This window comes from Peromyscus eremicus, chromosome 4 (genome assembly GCF_949786415.1).
Source record: "Peromyscus eremicus chromosome 4, PerEre_H2_v1, whole genome shotgun sequence".
Taxonomy (NCBI): domain Eukaryota; kingdom Metazoa; phylum Chordata; class Mammalia; order Rodentia; family Cricetidae; genus Peromyscus; species Peromyscus eremicus.
Window position 1 is genome coordinate 61749292 of NC_081419.1, and position 18761 is coordinate 61768052.

The 18761-nt window shown below is 47.7% G+C and overlaps 2 protein-coding genes across 3 annotated transcripts; one reads left to right on the plus strand and one right to left on the minus strand.

The window, feature by feature from the left end:
* Positions 1-349: 349 nt before the first annotated feature.
* On the minus strand, positions 350-5267 carry Clp1 (cleavage factor polyribonucleotide kinase subunit 1). Of its 2 annotated transcripts, none has more exons than XM_059260823.1 (3): positions 4278-5267; positions 1990-2617; positions 350-1428 (listed from the first exon to the last, which is right to left on the minus strand). In XM_059260823.1, exons 2-3 carry the CDS (start codon positions 2593-2595, stop codon positions 757-759), a joined length of 1278 nt encoding a protein of 425 aa, XP_059116806.1. In that variant the 5' UTR covers positions 2596-2617; positions 4278-5267; the 3' UTR covers positions 350-756. The 2 variants fall into 2 exon arrangements, with proteins under 2 accessions (XP_059116806.1, XP_059116807.1); XM_059260824.1 differs by lacking the exon at positions 4278-5267 and adding an exon at positions 2733-3157.
* Ypel4 (yippee like 4) lies at positions 4150-15303 on the plus strand. The gene is made up of 6 exons (XM_059260825.1): positions 4150-4605; positions 10807-10884; positions 13287-13611; positions 13759-13802; positions 14126-14234; positions 14403-15303. The coding sequence occupies exons 3-6, from the start codon at positions 13471-13473 to the stop codon at positions 14490-14492; spliced, it is 384 nt and encodes a 127-aa protein (XP_059116808.1). The 5' UTR covers positions 4150-4605; positions 10807-10884; positions 13287-13470; the 3' UTR covers positions 14493-15303.
* The last annotated feature ends 3458 nt before the right edge of the window (positions 15304-18761 follow it).

Genomic DNA, 18761 nt, shown 5'->3' on the forward strand with positions numbered 1-18761 from the left:
TTACCGTCCAAATGTGAAGCAAGAGGGGACCCATCATAAAAACATCCTTGGCAGCCAGGCATGGTGGCACTTGCCTTTATTCCTAGCACTCAGGAGGCAGAGGCAGTCTGGATGTCTGTGAGTTTGAGGCCAGCCTGATCTACAGAGCAAGTTCCAGGACAGCCAAGGCTACACAGCAATAGCCTGTCTCGAAAAAAAAAAAAACAAAAACAAAAACCAAACATGCTTGGCTCACAAGTAGGTTCTTAGTTTCTTCTCCTCACAGCATTTTAGCAAGGAACCATTCCTATAGTTTCTATGATGCTTAGGTGGAAAAATAAAATAATAATAATTAAAAAATCACACTAACTTCTATGATATGATAATGATATTTATTAAAATAATTGTTTTCAGGTTTGAACTTTATCTCACTTTCATCTCAGTTATATAACAAGAACTATATATGAACCAGAAAGTAGTAACAAAAAACCCCTCATGGTAGCACAGTGGAAGACATGGAATTCTCCAGGGTCTTGGAATATTTAAAGTGGCAGGCACCTTAGGCGATCTTAAAAAAATAATCAAATTTTCTTTTCGTAGTTTCTCCTTTTGGTTCAGAGTTACAGGAGTCTGGCTACTACCACTGTTGTAAGAGGTAGAACATGTGCTTTCTACTAGTTGTTCCTTGTCAGCTCCGTAATAAGGTTTCCAAATCTCCATCTGCCTTTGTGATGGCCAGATTTCTATGGCCCAGGAAGTGAGGCTCCTTGCTAATTACTACTTGAGATCCATGAACCGGATATCCATGATGAGAAGGAAGTTCTTAGGCAGTGGGCGGGGGGCTGGAGACAGGACAGTAAACACCTGGTGCTCCAGGTCCACACTGGTCACGACAATGAATCCAGCCACACTTGTCTCAGAGAGGTTCTCCTCTGTCCCCTCGGCAGTGCTGACACTCAGGAGATGGTGCACCATGTCTCTGCCAGGGGTGACGGGCACTAACTTGAGCTGATTGTCCTCCTGAGACATGCCCAGAGGTAAACAGGAGTCTGGGATGGTAGGTGCCCCAACTTTGTAGATTTTCACATCAGAAAATTTGACATTGAAGGCATGGGGATAGAAACAGCCTCGGAATCCATAGAAGTACTCACGGATCCGCTCATCCCTACATTCCCGCCGGAAGTCCTTGGAGCGTTCCACCACACCCCCTGATTTGGGGAGCAACACAGTTCGAACAAAATGAGGCAGGTCCCTTTTCAATTCATTGTACAGTCGTTCTTGATCCAGAACCACAACCACATCCACTTCAAAGGCTGAAGCTGCATGCACCAGGGCCTGGTAACCAGAGCCCTTGACCCAGCCACAGGTGTTAATGACACAGCCACTCACAGAAGCCCTTCTATTCACTTCACACCTTTGGTTGAACACATCAGCTAAACGTGATGTAATCTGAAAAAGAATCAAAATGAGAACAAAAATAAAATAAAATAAAAATGTGCCCATATTATTTATTTATTTATTTTTATCTTATGTGCACTGATTTGGTGTTTTGCCTGCATGTATGTCTATGTGAGGGTGTCAGATCCCCTGGAATTGGAGTTACAGACAGTTGTAAGCTGTCACGTGGGTGCTTGGACCATGGGAATTAAACCCTGGTCCTCTGGAAGGGCAGCCAAATGCTCTTAATCACTGAGCCATCTCTCCAGTTCCTAAATCCACCTATTTAACTTTCTCTTTAGAGTAATAGGTACTACCCTGTTTAGAGGGCTGGGAAGCCAACCAAAAGCCTTGAAATGTGCTTGGCAAGTGAAATACATCCTAAGCCACACACTCCCACGCCCCCCACCCCTTGTTTTTGCTTTTATGAGACAGGGTCTTAGTACAAAACTCTAGCCTAAAGGCATGTGCCACCACCACCCGGCAAAATTCTGCAGTTCTAAGTAACAATATTACCTACTTCCTACCCTGATTTAACTCTTCCCTCCACCCTGTCTTAGCTCCAGCTCTGACCTTATTATAAAGCTTGATGTTGGTGCCAGGAGTGGTGGAGCCGAAATGATACACAAGAGGGGCCTGGATGGAGAAACCTTCTTCCACATCTGCTGGCCGTTCAATGTAGAGGGCCCCCATGGTACCAGGGATGGACACAGAGCCCTGACCCACATCCAGCTCCACATAAGTAGGACGGCGGCCCAAACGCACTGCATAGTTGAGTAGCAGTCGACACACTGTGGACTTGCCCACATCAGTAGGACCCACCACCATCACCCGGGGGCCTCTCTCCTCTTCCTTTTCTGCCTGCCTCCGCATCTGCTCCAAGGCTGTATGAGTGTTGAGGTAAAGCAACATAGGGGTGTCTTTAGAGACATAAGCCACCTCGGTCCGACCACTCAACTGCAGAGAACAGCCATGCCAAGTGAAAACAGCCACCTTGGCACCAGCATCAAAGGTAAACTTCTTGTTTCTGGTCAGCTCTGTGCCAAAGATCTCCGCCATGCCAGCCAACAACTCCAGCTGCACTGACTGAGATGCCTCCACCTCAAATCGAAGCTCTGTTTCTCGCTCCAGTTCAAATTTAGTCGTTGGCTTCTTGTCATCGTTGGATTCCTCGCTCATCTTTTCTGTACAGCTGCTGTGCCTAGAACCCACATCAAACATTAGGTCAAATGATTACATCAGGCCATCGTTCAAAATCTTCCAATAGTTTCGTCCCTTTATCTTTTCTACACAGTTCTTATTGCCTTCCAACTCACTGGGTATGTTTGCAGCCGGTCTCTCCACAATTAGGTTGATGTTCGAGTCTTTTTTTTTTCCTTTCAAGACAGGGTTTCTCTGTGTAGTTTTGGTGCCTGTCCTGGATCTTGCTCTGTAGACCAGGCTGGCCTCGAACTCACAGAGATCTGCCTGCCTCTGCGTACCGAGTACTGGGATTAAAGACACTGTTTGGCAGATGTCTTAAGATGGTCTCTTAATTAAAACAAAACAAACAAACAAAACCCAGTACCAGATATTGGGGTAAAAGCTGAAAGATCAGAGAAGCAGAGCAAGCCACAGCCATCCTCACCTCAACAACTCCTCAGCCAATCCTGTTTCCTCAGACTTAAAGTCTCTGAGTCCTCACCCCAACTGCCTTAGTTCCTGTTTCCTCAAACCTCATATACCTTTCTCCGCCCTACCATCACTTTCTGGGATTAAAGGGGTGTGTGTGTGTGTGTGTGTGTGTGTGTGTGTGTGTGTGTGTGTGTGTGTGTGTGTGTGTGTGTGTGTGTGCGCGCAGCGCGCGCGCGCGCGCGCGCTTCCCAGTACTGGGATTAAAGGTGTGTGCCACCACTGTCTGGCTTTGTTTCCAGTGTGGCCTTGAACTCAGAGACCCAGACGGATCTTCGCCTCCCAAGTGATAGGATTAAGGGTCTATGCCACCACTGTCTGGCTTCTGTGTCTAATCTAGTGGCTTGCTCTGTCCTCTGATCCTCTGGCAAGCTTTATTGGGGTACACATATTATCACCACAGGTAGAGGTGTTTTTGTTTGCTACTCTGTCTCTAGCAGGTAGAATAGCAGTGCACATCAATAGAAAACATTGAGTGGGCCGGGCGGTGGTGGCACATGCCTTTAATCCCAGCACTCAGGAGGCAGAGCCAGGCGGATCTCTGTGAGTTCAAGGCCAGCCTGGGCTACCAAGTGAGTTCCAGGAAAGGCGCAAAGCTACACAGAGAAACCCTGTCTCGAAAAACCAAAAAAAAAAAAAAAAAAAAAAAAAAGAAAGAAAGAAAAAAAAGAAAGAAAGAAAACACTGAGTGAATGAAGGATTAGGTCATAAAAACAAAACTCCCTACAGTTGTAACTAACAGGAGACTTGATGGCATTGTCTTCCCTCCAATCACTCTATTGGAAAAGAAATAACAGATGCCACTCTCCAATTCTCTTAACCAAGAAGAAACTAGAATCTGAATAATGTGAAAAGAACAAGACACAGGGTTCAGACTAAGAAAACAGTCGCATGTCCGGCTCTGGGACTCCTAGTAGCTACTATAGTCGAATCAACACCTGAACCAACTTCTCAGATGTCATATGGTGGAAACTTACATGTCCTCACGTAACAATGCTGTTAACAGTGATCACAGTAGGAAAAGCAAAGCAAAACAAAACAAAACACCGTAAATTAGAATCTACTGAAGAAATGAAGTTACTATATCTGATTCAGAACCGAACTTCTAGGTCCAGTATTTGTCGCAGTTAGCTCCGACACAGAAATCTGGCCAGGTCTCGTAGAAGTGAACTGGGGTCCTTAAGCCTTACCTGCACAACCAGAGGCCCTAAATCGGCGTAGGAGAAGCCTATGGACAGGACTGCAGCACAACCACACACAACGGATCACTTAGAGACCAGCCGGAAAACAAATGCGGTTCCGCTCTTGCGCGGTAGGAGAAGGCGCGGTCGCGTAATGCCTCTTGGGACTTGTAGTTGGAGAGGGAGAGCGCGCGCCGCCGCTCGGCCCTCTGGGAGTTGTAGTTCAAAGATTGTTCCGTGACACGCGAGGTGGGCGGGGCAGCGCCGTCACTTTGTGCGGGAAGACCGCAGGAGGCGCAGAAGAGGCGTTATCGGTGCGCCCACGCGCGGGAGGCGGGTACGTGGTCCCTCCCCATCTGCTGTCCAGGAACGTTAAGGGCGACCAGAAAGGGAGAGGCCTCACTGTCTAGATCCTCTGCTCGCGTAGGACACAAGCCAGAAAGTGGGCAAGTTAGCAAAACCCAGCCTAAGCAGGAGCCCCTAAGCAGGAAGAGGGAAATTGGCAGAAAGTAGTCCTCCTTTGAGGCTATGCAGAGCTGAGAACCTCCGCCTGTCCATGCCTGACATATGGAAGGAACCAAGTGTCAGTTGTTTTCTTTTTCTTCTCTTGTCTTTCCTTATCTTTTCCCTTCCTTTCCTTTTCTCTTTTCTTTTCTTTCCTTTTCTTTTCTTGACTAACTGTAGCCCAGGCTAGCCAACCTCAGACTCCGTGATTTCTCCCGCCTCGGGCCTCCTGAATCCTGAAATTTACAAACTTGAGCCACCAAGCCAGAATGGTTATTTGTTTGTTTGCTTGCTTGCTCGCTCGCTCTTTTCTGTAGTAAACGTAGAATAAAAACCCAGTGATTTCTTCCATTTGCCTTATAAATCAGTCATTATCCACCAACCTCTGCCAAGAGCCTGGACTGTTTCTCTGTGTAAATCCGACAGTTATACAAGGTCAGTCACTTACACCACTGCTAACTGGTTCCACCACGTCTGTAATCCACTTTTCATGAGCATGGACTTTGGAATCTTGTATTGTTGGCTCACTGCTTGACTGGATAAATCACAGGCTTCCTTTCCCTGAGACGTCTCTCATCTTACAGATGTCCTGTAAAATGGGAATAATAACAGTATTCGACCTCTTAAAGTTGTTTTGAAGATTGGATGAGATGTATGTAAAGCACTAAGCACATTACCTATAATATAGCAAAGTATCTGGTGTTAGCCTTTAAGTTTTTATTATAGGCTAGAGAGACTATAATAATCTCATCTATTCATACAATGCTTTACACTTTTCGAAGTTCTTTCAGATGTCTTATGTCACAACACCCTCAAACCCAGACAGGTATATTATCTCCAGTTTCATTTGGGGAGGAAACTAAGATAATCAGAGGCATTTGCCCAAACATTCAGTTATTAGTGGAGGTACACTTTTTGTTGTTGTTTTGTTTTTTCGAGACAGTGTCTCACTGTCCTGACTGTCCTGGAACTCACTACATAGAACAGGCTGGCCACAAACAGCAGTCTATCTGCCTCTGCTTCTAGAGTGCTGAGTTTAAAGGCCGGCGCCGCTATGAGGCTTAGAGGTAGGCTTTTTGATGGTTAACATCGTTTGTCAATTTGACTGGATTAGTAAACACTGTGGACACCAATGAGGCACATTTTTGGGTGTGTCTGTGAAAGGATTTGAGAAAAATGTAACTGAAGAGGGAAAATTCACCCTGAATGTGGGCAGCACCATTCCAGAGGCTGGGGTCCTGGCCTGAGTCAGAAGAGGAAAAGGAAAAGCCCACTTAAGCAACAGCATTCCACTCCGTCTGCTTCCTGATCTGGCCAGATGTGGGCAAGGTTTCAACACCATCGCTGCTAGCAGTTCCCACTGCCATGCCGCCTCCTCTGTGCTGATGGACTCTGTCTCCTCAACCATGTGTCGAAATAAAAACCCCTTTCGGTGGCTTTTTCTCAAGTGTTTGATTACGGCAGTGAGAAACTAAAACAGATTCAAACCATAGTTATGGCAACTGTCACTCCCATTTTACAGGCCCTGCTTCTCTTTTTTTCCTTCTTCATTTCTTTTTTGAGATTTATGTATGTGTATGAGTGTTGTACCTGTGTGTATATATGGGGGCCACATTCATGCTTGGTGCCAGCAGAGGTCAGAAGACTTTTCAAATCTCCAAGAAATGGAATTAAAGATGGTTGAGAGTGCCGGGCGGTGGTGGCACACGCCTTTAACCCCAGCTCTCGGGAGGCAGAACCAGGTGGATCTCTGTGAGTTTGAGGCCAGCCTGGGCTACAGAGTGAGTTCTAGGAAAGGCGCAAAGCTACACAGAGAAACCCTGTCTCGAGGAAAAAAAAAAAAAAAAAAGATGGTTGAGAGCAGCCATGTGGGTGCTGGGAATCAAATTTAGGACCTCTGCAAGAGCAACAAGTACCTGTAACCTATCCCATGAGCCATGTCTGCTGCCACCATACTGTTTTGCTGTTGTTACTGTTTGGTTTTTGGGTTTTTTGTTTGTTTGTTCGTTTTTTTGGTGGTGGGGCTTCATTTTGTAACAGCTCAGGCTGTCCTAGAACTAGCTCTGTAGACCAGGCTGGCCTCGAACTCACAGAGATACACCTGCCTCTGCCTCCTGAGTCCTGAGATTAAAGACGGGAATCGCTATCACATAGTTTAAGTGTATGATCATTTTGCCTGCCTGTATGTGTATCACGTGCATGCCTGATCCCCTCCTAGGTCAGATGATGTCTTATCTCCTGGAACTGGAGTTACTAATGATTGGGAACCACATTTCTCATTGTCTTTCCAGCTCTCTGTTTGGTTTTTTGGTTTTTTTGTTTGTTTGTTTTTTGTTTTTTCAAGACTGGGTTTCACTGTGCTGTATAGCCTTGTCTGTCCTGGATCTCACTCTGTAGACCAGGCTGGCCTTGAACTCAGAGATCTGACCGCCTTAAAGCCAGTAAATACTTTCCTTATTCTACCCCATCTGATGAATTTAGACTGAGAGCATGGGGTAGCTTTCTGGTTTACCTTTCTCTTGCTGGTCCTACCTAGCACTCAGTTTTCAGGCAGGTGAGTTGTTACCTCTCTCAGTTTTCTTTGGGAGATTTTCTTTAGTTATTTTGTTCATTCACCATGCAGACATAGCTTTTCTTTTTTTTTTTTTAAATTTTTCTTTATTTTTATTTTTATGTGTATTTTGCCATGGATGTTGGGTGTCCTGGAACTGAAATTACAGAGTTGTGAGCTACCATGTGGGTGCTGGGAATTGAACCACTGAGCCATCTCTCCAGCCCTAGACATTAGCTTTTCTTTTCTTTTTTCTCTCTTTCTTTCCTTCTTTCTTTCTCTTCCTCTCTCTATTTATTTATTTTGGATTTTTGAGACAGGGTTTCTCTGTGTAGTTTTGGTGCCTCTGGATCTCGCTCTATAGACCAGACTGGCCTTGAGCTCACAGAGATCCGCCTGGCTCTGCCTCCTGAGTGCTGGGATTAAAGGCGTGCGCCACTGCCACCTGACATTAGCTTTTCAATGAGCTATCAGGCATAGGCTGATCCCTTACCATTCTTCAGAATTTTAGCACTAGACTTCCATTAGCAAACTTCTAGCCTCCCGAAGGAGCACATCCACTTTCTTTGGAACTCACTCTCCTGAGTCTTCTTTGCCTCCACACACTCCCTCAAGGCACTGTCTCCCAGTTACCTGAAGATCATCTTTATTTGGATATTGTGTAACCATCTCAAGCTGAATTTAGGAAGAGCCCTCTCCTGCCTTTTGGAGTGCTCTCCCCTGTTTCTTAAGTACAGAGAAAGGACAGAGCCTATAAAGCATGTGTGCTTGCCCACTCTCTCTTCTCATTTCCAGTTCACTAGGCACTCCCACCATCTCTACCCCACCCCCAAATCATTCTGTCCTGTGTCCTAGTCCTGCTCCTCTGCAGCTAAATCTTCGATCGTTTTGTTCCTTTGTTGATTTAAATTTATGAGTATCATTTTTGCTTCCAGCTTTGAATCCACACCCTAAGGACTTTTCCTTTTTTTTTTTTTTTTTTTCTCAAGACTGGATCCTCAAATTCACTCTCCATTTGTCTTTGCCCTTTCCTTCGTTTGAGTTATCATGTTGTGTGTGATGATGATGTACGGGGTGGCAGTGTGCCACAACGGGCACGTAGAAGCCAGAGGACAACTTTTCATATTGACTCTGTCCTCCTGTACATAGATCCTGTCTGGAGATTGAACTCCGTTTCCAGCCAGGCTTTTACAGCAAGTGCATTTACCTGCTGAACCTCTCCACAGCTCCTGTGTTTCCTTCTATTTCTGTTGCCCAGACAAACTTCCCCCTTCCCCTCTCCACATTTCTGGGTTTTTGTTGTTGTTTGTTTGTTGTGAGAGCCCTCAATGTCTGATCCTCCCATCTCTACCTCTAGAGTGTTGGGGTAACAGGCATGCACCATCATGGCCAGCTTATCTGGTTGAGACAAGGTCTCACACTCTAGCCCAGACTGGCCTATAACTCACTGTGTAGTTCAAGATGGCCTCTTCCTAGAATCCTCTCACCTCATCTGCTTGATAACCAGCACGCCAGACTTCTTCTCTTTCCTTAGCCAGCTCTTCTCATTTTGGGGCCTCTAGTGCTACGTTCATGATACGCACGTTGTGTTTTCAGAATTTACCTAAACCCCAGACTTGCTCCTGACTGAATATTCAGAATTTCCCTTTCTTCTTACCCAACTAGCAGCATTTCTCATTACCCTGTTCTCCCTGCCTTAATCCTCACCCCTCACATGTGAGAAGAGAGATGGGATACTACTCTTTAGACTCTTTAGAAGTCTGTGGTTTGCAGTTTTCACATTCTGAAAGTTAGCCTCTGATTTAAAAAAAAAAAAAAAAAAAAAAAACATAAACAGGGAGTTTTGTCTTGTGGTGGGGGCATGTCCTGGGTCCACATTTTAGTGACAGACACAGTACTGTACTCCGTGGGAAGTGTTGTAAGTCAGATGAATTTTAACTGGAAGTTGATTAAAAAAAAAAAAAAAAAGCAAGGGAAAATGTAATCGCTCCACAAGGCTAACATTCGGCATTATGCCTCTTGAAACATCAGAAGTGTAATAGTAAATATTCTCTGGGTTTGGGGTTATAAATTGAGAATATCTTTTTTTTGTTTGTATTGGTTTGGGGTTTCTCTTTATTTATTTCTGATCTTACCATGAAGCACAGGCTGTCCTGTAATTTGCAGTCCTTCTGCCTGCCTCATGGCCCCATGTAGAGAATGCTGTTGTGAAATAACACTAACTCATAACAAAACTTCTCAATTTAAATGCTAACTTAAAAAGTTAACCGAGAGAGAGAGAGAGAGAGAGAGAGAGAGAGAGAGAGAGAGAGAGAGAGAGAAAGAACAAAAGAAAAGTGCATTACTCTTTACTTAGTGCCTATTGTGAGTTAGGCACTCCTTTGGAAATTTACATGCTACCTCACACAGTCGCTTCTCCAGGAGGTAAATATTATTAGCTTCACTGAGCAGAAGAGGAACTGTATGGCGCAGAAGGATTAGTCATTTGCCCGTGGTTCCTGGTGAATAATAGGCAGAGCTAAGATTTCAACTCAGGAGTCTTTGAGATCAAAGGCAGACGCTTGGCCATTGCCTGAAGATGTAAGCAAGCCACTGTTTTTGTAAGTCTCTTCTACATGCAGGATTTTGCACTAGATAAGGCAGTCTTGGGGTGCAGGGAGGTTTCCCCTGAGGATCTGCCTCAGAAACTCTACAGCCCAGTTGAGACCCTCATGTCCTATAGGTGTTTCCATTCGCAGCACAAATATTTTGGGGGCAGTAGTTGATAAGTGATTCCTGGGTGCAAGATGTCGTATTTGACCTATGGCTTCTTTGGGGGTGGGGGGGGGCATTAAACTGAGATGGTAAAGCTTCCAAGTGCTCATGAGTACTGTACACATTCGAGAGCCCAGTTTGTCCTCCTTCACCATGCATCAGAGCTGATGTCAGAGTTGAAGTGGAAAAATGTATCCTGTTGAGTGTGTGTGTGTGTGTGTGTGTGTGTGTGTACTTCCTGGCTCTCTCTCTATCCATCTCTCACTTCCCCAGCCTTCCTCCCTCCTTTCTCCAGGCCTGCCATCCTCACCCTATCCCAGCCCTTCCCTCAGGTTCTGTTTCCTTGGTCACATCGCCTTGCTCCTTAACAACTTCTCTCTCCTTTTGCCTACCACCAGCATCAATACCCCAAAGCCAGCCATCCCTCTGCCTCCACCCCCTAACATCACTCCTCTAGCCCGGTCCCTTGATGCCTGCCCCCTCCCTCCCTCCCTCCCAACCCGCCTCCTGTGTCTCCCAGCCCTGCTCTGACGTGGGAGGTGAGGGGGGTGGGGGGTTGGATGACTCACAGTGTTATGATGCAGTTCCACAACACACAGCCACATTTACCCACAGACCGAGGTACAGAACAAGAGGCAACCTCTGGCCCCCAGCAGCTGTCCAGCCTGCAGTCCCAGTCCTCAAACCCCCAGCTACCCTCCCTCAATCCCATCCCCTTCCCAATTGAAGGAGCGGAAAGAGAAGAGAGAAGAGTGAGCAGAGAGATTGAGACAGAGATAGACGGAGATCTCTGGAGCAGACCTCAAGGTGAGGGGGCAGCCCTTCTCCAAATCAATTTTTCCCCTTTGCAAGTCTCCTTCCTGCTGCGTGTTGCTTTCTCCCCTTTGCAAAAGCATTATTCATCCACCCTTTGTCCTCCCTTCCCCCTCCCTGGTGCCTCCGCTCCTCTCTCTCTCTCTCTCTCTCTCTCTCTCAGCTCCTCCATCCTTCCCCAAGCTCTGACGATTCTCTCGCACTTATTTCCCGGCAACTTTGGCTCCAGCATCAGACATTACTGTTTATTGTTTTTGCTGCTGGTACAGACCCCCAAAGCCCGCCCTGGGAGCTGGCTGCTCCGCTAATTATTCGGACCATACCATACTGAAAATGCTGGCCCAGGGGGAGGTAAAACCTCCAAGCAATTGAATCTATCCATTGTGAGCACAAGCCCCCCTCCCCTTTTTGATTCCCTGAGAGGCACTGGACCCGCACCTGGTTCCACCAGCCTCTACCTCATCGCTGCTGCTGTCAGTTGCCCGTCTTCCCAGTTGCAAGCCCTTCTGCTCCCCCCAACCTCCTACAGTCCAGCCCCAGCTCAGCATCAGGGAATCGTCCTCTTCTTCCCAGCACTCACCTTTGTTTTTGTTTGGTTGGTTTTTTTCTGCCCCCTGGTCATTTGCCTGATTTGCTTCACCCCATGACCATGACGAGAGATGGCAGAGATGGGAGAAGAAATGACCCCACTCTCCTTTTTATGATTTTATGATTTTTTTTTTTTTTTTGTGGCCTTCTTTGAAGCTTCTCCTCTGCTGGACAGAGAAGCAGGGGACAGGGAGGGAGGCGTGACAATGACGGAGGACAGGGCTGGGGAAGGAGCCGAAGATAGAGGGAGGGGGCAAAGCTGGCATCTGCTAGTCCCGTGAAGTAGGTGTTTCAAGGTGGAACCTTGAGGAGAACTGGAAGGCGAAGTTGAAGGCCGATCAAGTAGTGATGCTGAACTGTAGCAAGGAGGGCCAGAACACAATGTCACCCTGAATTTGGCCCAAGGTGTCTTCCTGGGACTCAGCCAAGGGCTGAGAACCAGAAACTGAAGATGGTCTCACTCAGGGGGATTTGCGGAAAGACTGCATGGCAGCCCTTGGAGAGAGCAGAACAGTTGGGGTGCTTATGGCCACCACAGAGGACAGGAGGACAGGAGGACAGCCTGTTTGTCCTGGCAAGTGGAGCCACACTGCCTCCTCTGCTTGGTGGTCTAGCCTCACTACAGCACTTAGCAGGGCAGCTCTGAAGGAGACCCAGGCTACCCCACCCACAGCTGCAGGATACTGGCACCTCACAGCTTATCAGAGTCAACAGAAGATGACTCTCTCTCTTATCCTCTGCCTGCAGCTCCCTCAGCCACACTGGGACTGGAGTGTGAGCAAATACCAGGGTCTCAAGATTCTTAACCAGAACCCTGCAATTATTTCATTTGCTGCTGCCCGGTCACTGGTGTTTGCCCTGGCTCCTGGGAGAAGAAACATTTACTGCCTTGTGCCCCAAAGCCCAGCTCTTCAAACTAAGGAGTCCCCTTCTTCCGTTGTCTCCTATTAATGTTGATCTCACACTATACCGCACAGCCCGGCGTAGCCCAGGAGTCTGGCTTCTGAGATGCTGCCCATTTTCCAGCTGTCAGACTTGACAGCTTGCTGGAGGAAAGATAATTTTTTTTTCTCCTAGGGCTAGGTGCCTGTCTTTAACTTAGAGCTAAGGTAACAGTAAGTAAATAGACCTGAGGACCAGAGGTTTAGGAAGACAGCAAGTGCTCCCTCTAGCCTGGGATATGTAGCCCAGGATACAGGATTGCGGAACAGCCACGTGTAAAATCTGAGGTACTGAAGAAGCTACCAAGTTCTGTGGAGTTCCAGGACTCAGGACTCAACCCCAGGAGAGGGCTGAAACGGGGTGAGTGGCGCTGCCTGTTCCTCTTTCCTTCCTTCCCAAAACGTGGACCAACTGTATTGCAAACAGAGGCCCTGAGACAGAAAACAAAACCGAACCACCACCACCAAAAAAACGAACTCAGGGAGACTTCACTTTTAAAGGGTTCTGAGCTCATGTTAGGGGACAGTTTCTCACAGAACTGGACACGGGGTGAGTCTCCGCAGGTGAGGTTGCTCCTAAGGCTGTGTCTGTGCCAGCAGGCTGCTCTCAGTGGAAAATGCTGGAGGCTGCTACTGCCTCTGGAGAGAAAGAGGTACCAACTCCCTGGCCATGGCACAAGACGCCTGGAACTGCTGCCAGAACAGAATGGGACTCTAGGGGACAAAAAGTGCAACGGGAAGCTGAGGGCTGGTGGTGATGGGGAAGAAGGGGAGGTACAGGTGAGCTGAGCCGCATCTTCTTCAGCCACTCAGGAGCGGCTCCTCATGAGGTCACATCTCCCCTGATGTGCCTTCGTTTCTTACCAGGTGATTTCCATTTCTATCTGGTTCTCGTCTGGGGGGGCCCTGGCCGGGCAGCCCCCCCACACTTCTACTGTCCTGAAACACGGCTCTAGCCAATCTGCTCCGCTGCTTTACCTGCGACCGTCTCTGTGGGGGCTGCACGGCACCAGCCCCTCCAGCCCGCCAGGGCATCGTCCTCCAGCCCGTCATGCCCAGCTGTGACCCAGGCCCGGCCCCTGCCTGTCTCCCCACCAAGACTTTCCGCAGCTACCTGCCCCGCTGCCACCGCACGTACAGTTGTGTCCATTGTCGAGCACACTTGGCCAAACACGATGAGCTTATTTCCAAGGTAACGGTGAAGTGAGGGCCTGCCACTTCCCCCAGGCTTTCACTCCGAAGGCGATGGGAGGATCTGAGGTCTCGCGCCACTCCAGCTGGGATTTAGGCAATGGGGCTGAGGCATACCCAGTGGTCACTGTCTGTCCTGTTTCCACAGTCCTTCCAAGGGAGCCATGGCCGGGCCTACCTGTTTAACTCCGTGTGAGTCTACCTCTTTCTTTGTGTGTGTTTGTGTGTGTGTGTGTGTATGTGCTTGTGCTCCAACGGCTTTCCTCTTTGCAAAATGGGGGTAAGCCTTCAAAAGGATCTGGTACCTCTGGTCTTACCTTCCCCTTGACAAGAGGGTTCAGAAAAGCAATCTAAGTTGTGTGGGGGTAAAAGAAGGCTCAAGCATTGACCCTAAAGGGGTGGACTGCTGAAGTGGATGCTTCTAGTTCTCCCCAGGCAAAAATCCCTTGGTAGGTTGGGGGAATGGACTGACAGAGCAACCCTACTGTGTGCTGGGTCCTTGTTTTCTGAGACAGGGTCAACGTGGGTTGTGGGCCAGCTGAACAGCGCCTCCTGCTCACAGGACTCCACTCGGTAGCTGACATTTTCTGTGAAAGCTGCAAGACCACACTGGGCTGGAAATATGTAAGTATTTGAAGAGGGTCACTTCCTAGACAGTCCCCACAGCTCTCTAAACCCATTGTCCACACACCAGGCCTTTGCATGGTCCATAGAGGGAGCTCGGAGCTGGGTAGAGGAGCCTGGAAGGGGGAGACACTTTTCTACATGGTCCCTACTTTACTCCCCTACCAGGAACAAGCTTTTGAGACCAGCCAGAAATACAAAGAAGGGAAGTACATCATTGAGATGTCACACATGGTGAAGGACAACGGCTGGGACTGAGGGGCTCAGCAGGCTGTGACCCTCCTCCGCATGCCCCATCTTCCTCACACCAGTCCCCTGGCCCCGTGAGCAGCCCACACCAGCATGAGTACTGCCCACCCCTGGGGAAACCTGGCTCCAAATGACCGCCGCCTCCCTTCCCCCAGCACAGCAGTACCAGGTCCCTTTTTAAACAGGAGCCTGCGATAGCCCAGGGGTGGTGAAGGCTCGGGAGTGGGGAGCAGTCAGGGAAATACGAAACTGGGGAGAGGAGATGAATGTGGCACTGGAAAGTGACGGCAGGGTGTGAACTCAGGTAGTTACCAAACTTTGAGTGAACTGGACAAACACTGGCATGGGGCTAGACCACAGAGTAGCAAAGACTTTGGTTGGTCTCAGATATTATCAGGGCCCCAGAGTCTGAGGGTAGTTTACCCAACCCCATTCTTGGTTAAAAAAAGAACTAGGGATGGGGCCATTAGAAGTAAAAACACAAACCCTAGACCCTGGGAAATCAGTTACAGGGGTTCCCATTTCACTCCACTGTTTACCTTGGCACTAAAGAGGCACTTTTAAGTATCTAATCTTTGCCATTGGGTGGGGTGGGGAAAGCTGTTCCAAGAACAGCCCCCACTCCCAGCTGGCTGTTGCCAGAGAGCAGTCTTTACGGGCATTCCCCAAGGCTCAGCCACTGCTCCCTGGGACCAAGTCCCTTGGAGGTGGTGGATCATCGGCGCTGCGGGACCAGTCTTTCCAGTGACTGCCACCAGCGAATGAAACTTTTGTATGATACATAAAGTGTTTGGGTCTATTTTTAATAAAAAGGGGAAAAGCAATGGTAGAGTGCTGTCCTGGTCTTCCTTCCATAGGTGTGGACCTTGTACTGTCCCCAGTATGCACAGTAGCAAGGCCCCCTTTTTTTAACCGGTAGGAGGCAGCAGTTGCTTTGTGGCAAGATTCTCCACCTGTTTCACAAGCTGTAAGCATCCAGGTGAATCATGAGGCATGGGTTTTGATGAGCTTGTCCATGGGGAGCATCTAATGTTTTCAATCCCCAGGACTTCTCCCCAATGAGGCTACTTTCTATCTGGATTCGGGATAAGCAGCGAGTGCAAACTTATTCTATAATTAGATAGTTTCTTGTGTCTCTTTTTTTTTTTTTTTTTTTTTGGCCTGGTCCTAGAATGTTTTAATCAACTCATGGATACCTTTGAGGCTAAAATGAAAATTATGGGCGAGATGCTGCTGGCAGTTGATCCGTAGTGGGATATAGCTCAAAGCTCTAGTGTCAACACCAAAGTGTGATGTAAGGAACATGGTTGGGGTGCACTGACATGAAATTTCGATTTGGAGCAGCCCAGCCTCTACAGGGGAGACTGTATGCATGATAAAAATCTATTAAGTTACATCCTTATTTCCAGAGCAACTCATGGACATTGCAAATATTTATAAGTACTTATTACTTGCCAGGCATTGTGTTGAACTCCAGGGATGCATGGCGAGCAAGCCAGCCATGGCCTGACTTCTTGGAGCTCAGTCCAGTGGCCCCAAGGAAGCTAGAGGAACTTTGCCTAGATCTGAAGAGTCAGGGATGGCGTCACAGAAGAGACCATGATGGAAAGATGGGCAGGCAAAGGGCAAGAGAGATTCAGACAGAACTGTGTGATGTGGCACAGACTTGGCTAATTTGAGGAAATTGTGTTTTTCTGTGGCCAGGAGTGCAAGGGGATGAGACGTAAGAGATTAAAATGGGAGAAAGAAGAGCTGTAAACCTTGTAACAGTGGTGTAAACCTTCCTAATGCTGCAATCCTTTAATGCAGTTCCGAATGTTGTGGCGACCCCCCCCCACCATAAAATTATTCTTGTTGCTACTTCATAACTGTAATTTTGCTACTGTTATGAATCATAGTAATGTAAGTGTTTTTTGGAGTTAGAGGTTTGCCAAGGGGGTCAAGACCCACAGGCTAATCAAGGACAGCATGGAAGCATGGACAAACTACTGTTACTCCTAAACATTCTTTTTTTTTTTTTTTTTTTTTTTTGGTTTTTCGAGACAGTGTTTCTCTGTGTAGCTTTGCGCCTTTCCTGGAACTCACTTGGTAGCCCAGGCTAGCCTCGAACTCACAAAGATCCGCCTGGCTCTGCCTCCCGAGTGCTGGGATTAAAGGCCTGCGCCACCACCGCCCGGCTAAACATTCTTATATAGTCTAGGCTGGCCTTTTAACTTGCTAATGTGACTCTGAAAGTCAATCCTCCTGCCTCCACCTTCCAAATGCTGGGATTACAAGCATGCTTTACCATATCTGGCTTTATGTTGTGTTGTCCAGGGCTTCCTGCATGCTGTTATCTACTGAGCCACAGCCCCCATCCCAAAACTTAAAAAGAGTAGGCTGACATTGTCATGCCAGGCATGAAGCTTTTGTTTGAGGGAGGTGCCCACAGGCAAATGTTCTATGTAGCTCTAGTTTGCCTGGAACTATATATCTATATCTATCCATCCATCTATCTAGATAGATAGATGTGCTAGTCTCCAGCTCACTTGATTTTACCTGTCTCCCAAGTGCGGGGATAAAGATATGTCCAGGGAAGCTCGGATAACTTTAATAGCTTGAAGTAATGGATGTGGAGTTATCTATACTATCTCGAATACTGTTAACAACAAACAGAATGGAGACTGTGAGCAGGACAAAGAATTGGCAGGCCCAGAAGGGCAAACACAAGTCAGAAACGCCCGAGAGCTGGGGCCAAAGAAAGAGCGTCTGACCCATTGTTCAGTTTCATTGATACCAATTATCTTCTTTCCTTAAACTCTAGTAGAGACTCAGTTCCATCTCCTGGTCTCACTTCCTGCACCAGAGCAAGCTCAAAACTGCTCAAGGAGTCCTGTGAAAGACAGAAAAATAAATGGTGTGGCTGTGGAGCATGAGAAGACTCTGGGCCTGGCTTAAGAGATTAATCTTTTAAGACCATAAGTAATGCTGTCCAAATCTTGGGTGCCCAGACAGGTCTGCCCTCAAGAGTCATCCCTATCAAGTGATGTGATGGGGAGGTCACGCTGAAAACTTCATGGAGGGACCTCCTTCCCCCACATAACAAGAGACAGAGGACACTAGGGATACTGAAGCCTCTTTGTCTAGGCAACTGTCCTTTCCTGTTAGCTCCTTTCCTTTCCTGTGTACCTCCTTATTCCCAAGTCTTCTGTGGGTCTCATAAAATTTCTCCCACACCTCACCAACTGTCCACACCAAGCTTCGTCTGAAAACCCAGACCTTCTTCATTTAATGAGCTGCCCCTAGGCTTATCCTTAAACACTGAAGACTTCAGAGGACATCCTCCCATAACCAGCAGGTGGCATTAAAACCTTTCACCCCCTCAGTTCAAATCTCTCCTGACAAAAGATGGGTACTTTTCCTACTGGGCTCAGGACAGAGTTCTAACTTATGAGCTCACCAGCCTCAGCCAAACAGCTTACACTTTTCTACTCCCCCCCCCCCCCCCGTTCTTTTCATCTGAGAAATGGGGATGTTGCCTGCCAATTAGTTACAGGCTCATGGCGATGTATGCCATGTCTAGCCTGTGAACCCACGTGTAAATGGCTCCATGGATCCACATTTTCACCAGGGTAGCTGACTGGTGCCCAGACGGGAGGAAAACCAGTGATGCTGAGGAGGATGCCGGCACTGGGTAGCACTACAAGGCCGATGCCCTTTTAACATTGCACTGCTCGTTATAGGTGAAGACAGTAGCACAATGTGAAAAGAGCTCCGGCCAGCAGCAAAGGCATGCCGGCCCTGCCTCCTCACCCTCTCCCAGTCCCTGGCCCACTCAGCTCACAGCCTTCCTCTCTTCCTCATTTCCTTACCAGCAAAGACCCTTTTTCCTTGAGGGGTGTTGGTGCAGGTTCATACGAGGCAGCTGAGGGATTCCCAGCATTTGAAACTTACTCCTCAAAGGAAATAACTGTTTTGTTTTTTTTAAATAGTCCGAGCGATAATAGCATGAGGGTGCATGTCTGCCTGCAACCTTTCAGAGAGAACCTTGCCACCCAGAAGCACAGAACCTTCTACTCGTCTCCAGTCTAAAGCTAACCTCTTCATTTTTAATAAAGAAGCCTTGGAGGTCTCAAGGTGATGTCTCAGGTGGTGGAAGTCCAGGACCAGTGTAGTGGGCGCTTAGGCAGAAGAGAAGCTCCCAGTTTCCTTTCTGAGGTCTTCAAAGCAATCTATGAATGTGGTGTTAAGCAAAATGGTCAGAGATTGGCTCTTGAGTTAAGGATAAGCTTTCATCGA

Bases quoted from the DNA above. Each gene is read 5' to 3' on its own strand.
- Clp1 (XM_059260823.1), bottom strand. From the start codon at position 2,595: ATGAGCGAGGAATCCAACGATGACAAGAAGCCAACGACTAAATTTGAA. The intron at 1,429-1,989 runs GTCAGAGCTGGA...ATTCTTTTTCAG, and splicing joins ACATCAAGCTTTATAATAAG to ATTACATCACGTTTAGCTGA.
- Ypel4 (XM_059260825.1), top strand. From the start codon at position 13,471: ATGCCCAGCTGTGACCCAGGCCCGGCCCCTGCCTGTCTCCCCACCAAG. The intron at 13,612-13,758 runs GTAACGGTGAAG...CTGTTTCCACAG, and splicing joins ACGATGAGCTTATTTCCAAG to TCCTTCCAAGGGAGCCATGG. The intron at 14,235-14,402 runs GTAAGTATTTGA...CTCCCCTACCAG, and splicing joins CCACACTGGGCTGGAAATAT to GAACAAGCTTTTGAGACCAG.